General features: G+C 37.3%; 1 protein-coding gene across 1 annotated transcript; it reads left to right on the forward strand.

Annotated features, from left to right (window-relative positions):
- The first annotated feature begins 210 nt into the window (after positions 1-210).
- Positions 211-1,610, forward strand: LOC120075473 (ornithine decarboxylase-like). The gene is made up of 2 exons (XM_039028889.1): positions 211-936; positions 1,074-1,610. The coding sequence occupies exons 1-2, from the start codon at positions 211-213 to the stop codon at positions 1,608-1,610; spliced, it is 1,263 nt and encodes a 420-aa protein (XP_038884817.1).
- Positions 1,611-2,414: the final 804 nt, after the last annotated feature.

Genomic DNA, 2,414 nt, shown 5'->3' on the forward strand with positions numbered 1-2,414 from the left:
GTTAAAATAGCATTAATCTAGTTGACCAACTATTATCTCTTTCCATCTCCAAATTCCGTTGCACCAAACATCTCCTTGTCTATACTATACATACAAAAAGTGTAGCTTATTCTCTATATATAGTTATTAATATTTCCTCTTATTACCAGGTTTAATATCCAAAGTCATAACGCTCCTCATTTTCTAAAGGCCATCAAGCAATTCCTACCAATGAATGCGGCTGAGAATGGTGGTTACATACAGAGCTTGCAAATGGCTCCGGGGATCAAAGGGAAGAAAATCACTTGGATAAATAAAAATGGAATATTGGGTTTTGTTGAATCCATTATTTTGAGCCAAAAAGAAGCCAGTGAACCCTTTTACATCCTTGACCTAGGACTCCTCATCAATCTTGTTCACAAATGGGCTCATGATCTTCCAATGATTCAGCCATATTATGCTGTCAAGTGCAACCCTAACATTGAATTTCTTGGTGCCATGGCTGCCCTCGGCTTTAGCTTCGACTGCGCCAGCCGAGCCGAGATTGAAACCGTTATGGCTCTTGGTGTGTCATCCGATCGAATCATCTTTGCCAACCCATGCAAGGCGGAGTCCCACATCAAGTATGCCGCTAGCGTTGGCGTTAATTTGACGACCTTCGACTCTATAAATGAAGTAAGAAAGATCAAAAGAAGTCATCCAGAATGTGCATTGTTGATCCGAATCAAAGTCATGGACGATAGTACATTTCGGAGTCCATTGAGCTCTAAGTATGGTGCACTCCCGAATGAGATAGAGTCGCTCCTACAAGCTGCTCAAGCTGCGCAACTCGACGTTATTGGTGTTTCGTTCCATATTGGAAGTGGAGGTAACGATGTTTATGCTTATCGCTATGCCATAGCTGCCGCCAAAGAAGTGTTTGACACAACAGTTCAATTAGGGATGCCAAAAATGAAGGTTTGTATTGAGAAACTTATTTTATTTTATTTTTATTATGTTAAGAGGAATATTGAGTTAAGTGCAGTCACTTAAAGATATAAATTACTTTGATACTACGTTAAATATTTACTATTTTTTTTTTTCTTTAATCATAGGTGCTCAATATCGGAGGTGGGTTCACGGCCGACACACATTTCAATGTGGCCGTCATGGCGATTAAAGAAGGAATCTCGAAGCACTTCTCGGAGGAAGAAGGGTTGATTTTCATGGCGGAGCCGGGGAGATATTTTGCCGAAAAATGCTTTACATTGGCGACGAACATAATCGGAAAGCGAGTGAGGGGAGATTTGAGAGAGTATTGGATAACTGATGGTATTTATGGGTCAATGAATTGCATTGTCAACGATCATGCGGTTGTCACTTGCTCCCCATTAGGCACCACGTCAAACCCTATAAATCCGACGTGTACAAATGCTGAGCTGTACAAATCGACTGTGTTTGGCCCCACATGCGATGCTTATGATACAATTTCCACTAGTTACTGGCTACCGGATTTGGAGGTGGATGATTGGTTGTTGTTTCCTAACATGGGTGCCTACACGTCAGCAACTGGATCCAACTTCAATGGGTTTACCACCTCCTCCATACCGACCATTCTTTATTACTCCAATATTTCTTGCGTAAATTTCTAGTACAATAACTTATTAAAAAAAAAAGTTATTTTTAATAATTCTTGGTTGAGAAAGAATTTTAATTAATTTACATTTTAGTTTGTCTCAATTTCATTTGATTATTACTTGTCGTTTGTAATCATTCAGTCAAAAAAACTTGGGTACTCTCTTGGATGCATCTATCTTGGTACATCCTAAGTATTGTCCAACGAAATGCTGCCATGTGACATTTTCATTTTGTAAAAAATATATATATTTTTTTTATAATTTTTATTGTGTGGTAGAGAAGTGGGAGCATAAATGGGTTACACCTAATCATTGCTCATATTTAATTTATCAATCTATATATTAGAAATTCATGGTACATGATCGTCTTTCTTGACTATGAATGAGTGTGTTTTTGTTGGAAATTTATATTTAGATATAAATAAAATGCGAAAACTAAACTATATCTAAAATTTTCACTTCCATAGGTTAGAACCAAAAAGATTAACAACCATAAAATTACCAAAATAATTAAAGAGTATAGAAAAAGAGAACGACATCGAAAATATACTGATTTCACCCCAAACTCGGGACTATGTCCAGTCTTCTGCAACTGTAGGTTCTACTATGATGAAGATTACAAAGTTTAAAACTCACGTACAAAAACTCTCCCCAAATAGTCCAACGCGAACTATTTGATTCCTTATAACACAACTTGGTATCTTGGAATTAACAATAGAGAGAAATACCAAAACTAAAGAAAAATACACACTAAAGATACACTATATTTTTCACTCCTCACTGCCGCACTCGAGATACTCAAAGGTGTGCTTTCCTGTC

Source organism: Benincasa hispida, chromosome 4 (assembly GCF_009727055.1).
Source record: "Benincasa hispida cultivar B227 chromosome 4, ASM972705v1, whole genome shotgun sequence".
Lineage (NCBI taxonomy): Eukaryota > Viridiplantae > Streptophyta > Magnoliopsida > Cucurbitales > Cucurbitaceae > Benincasa > Benincasa hispida.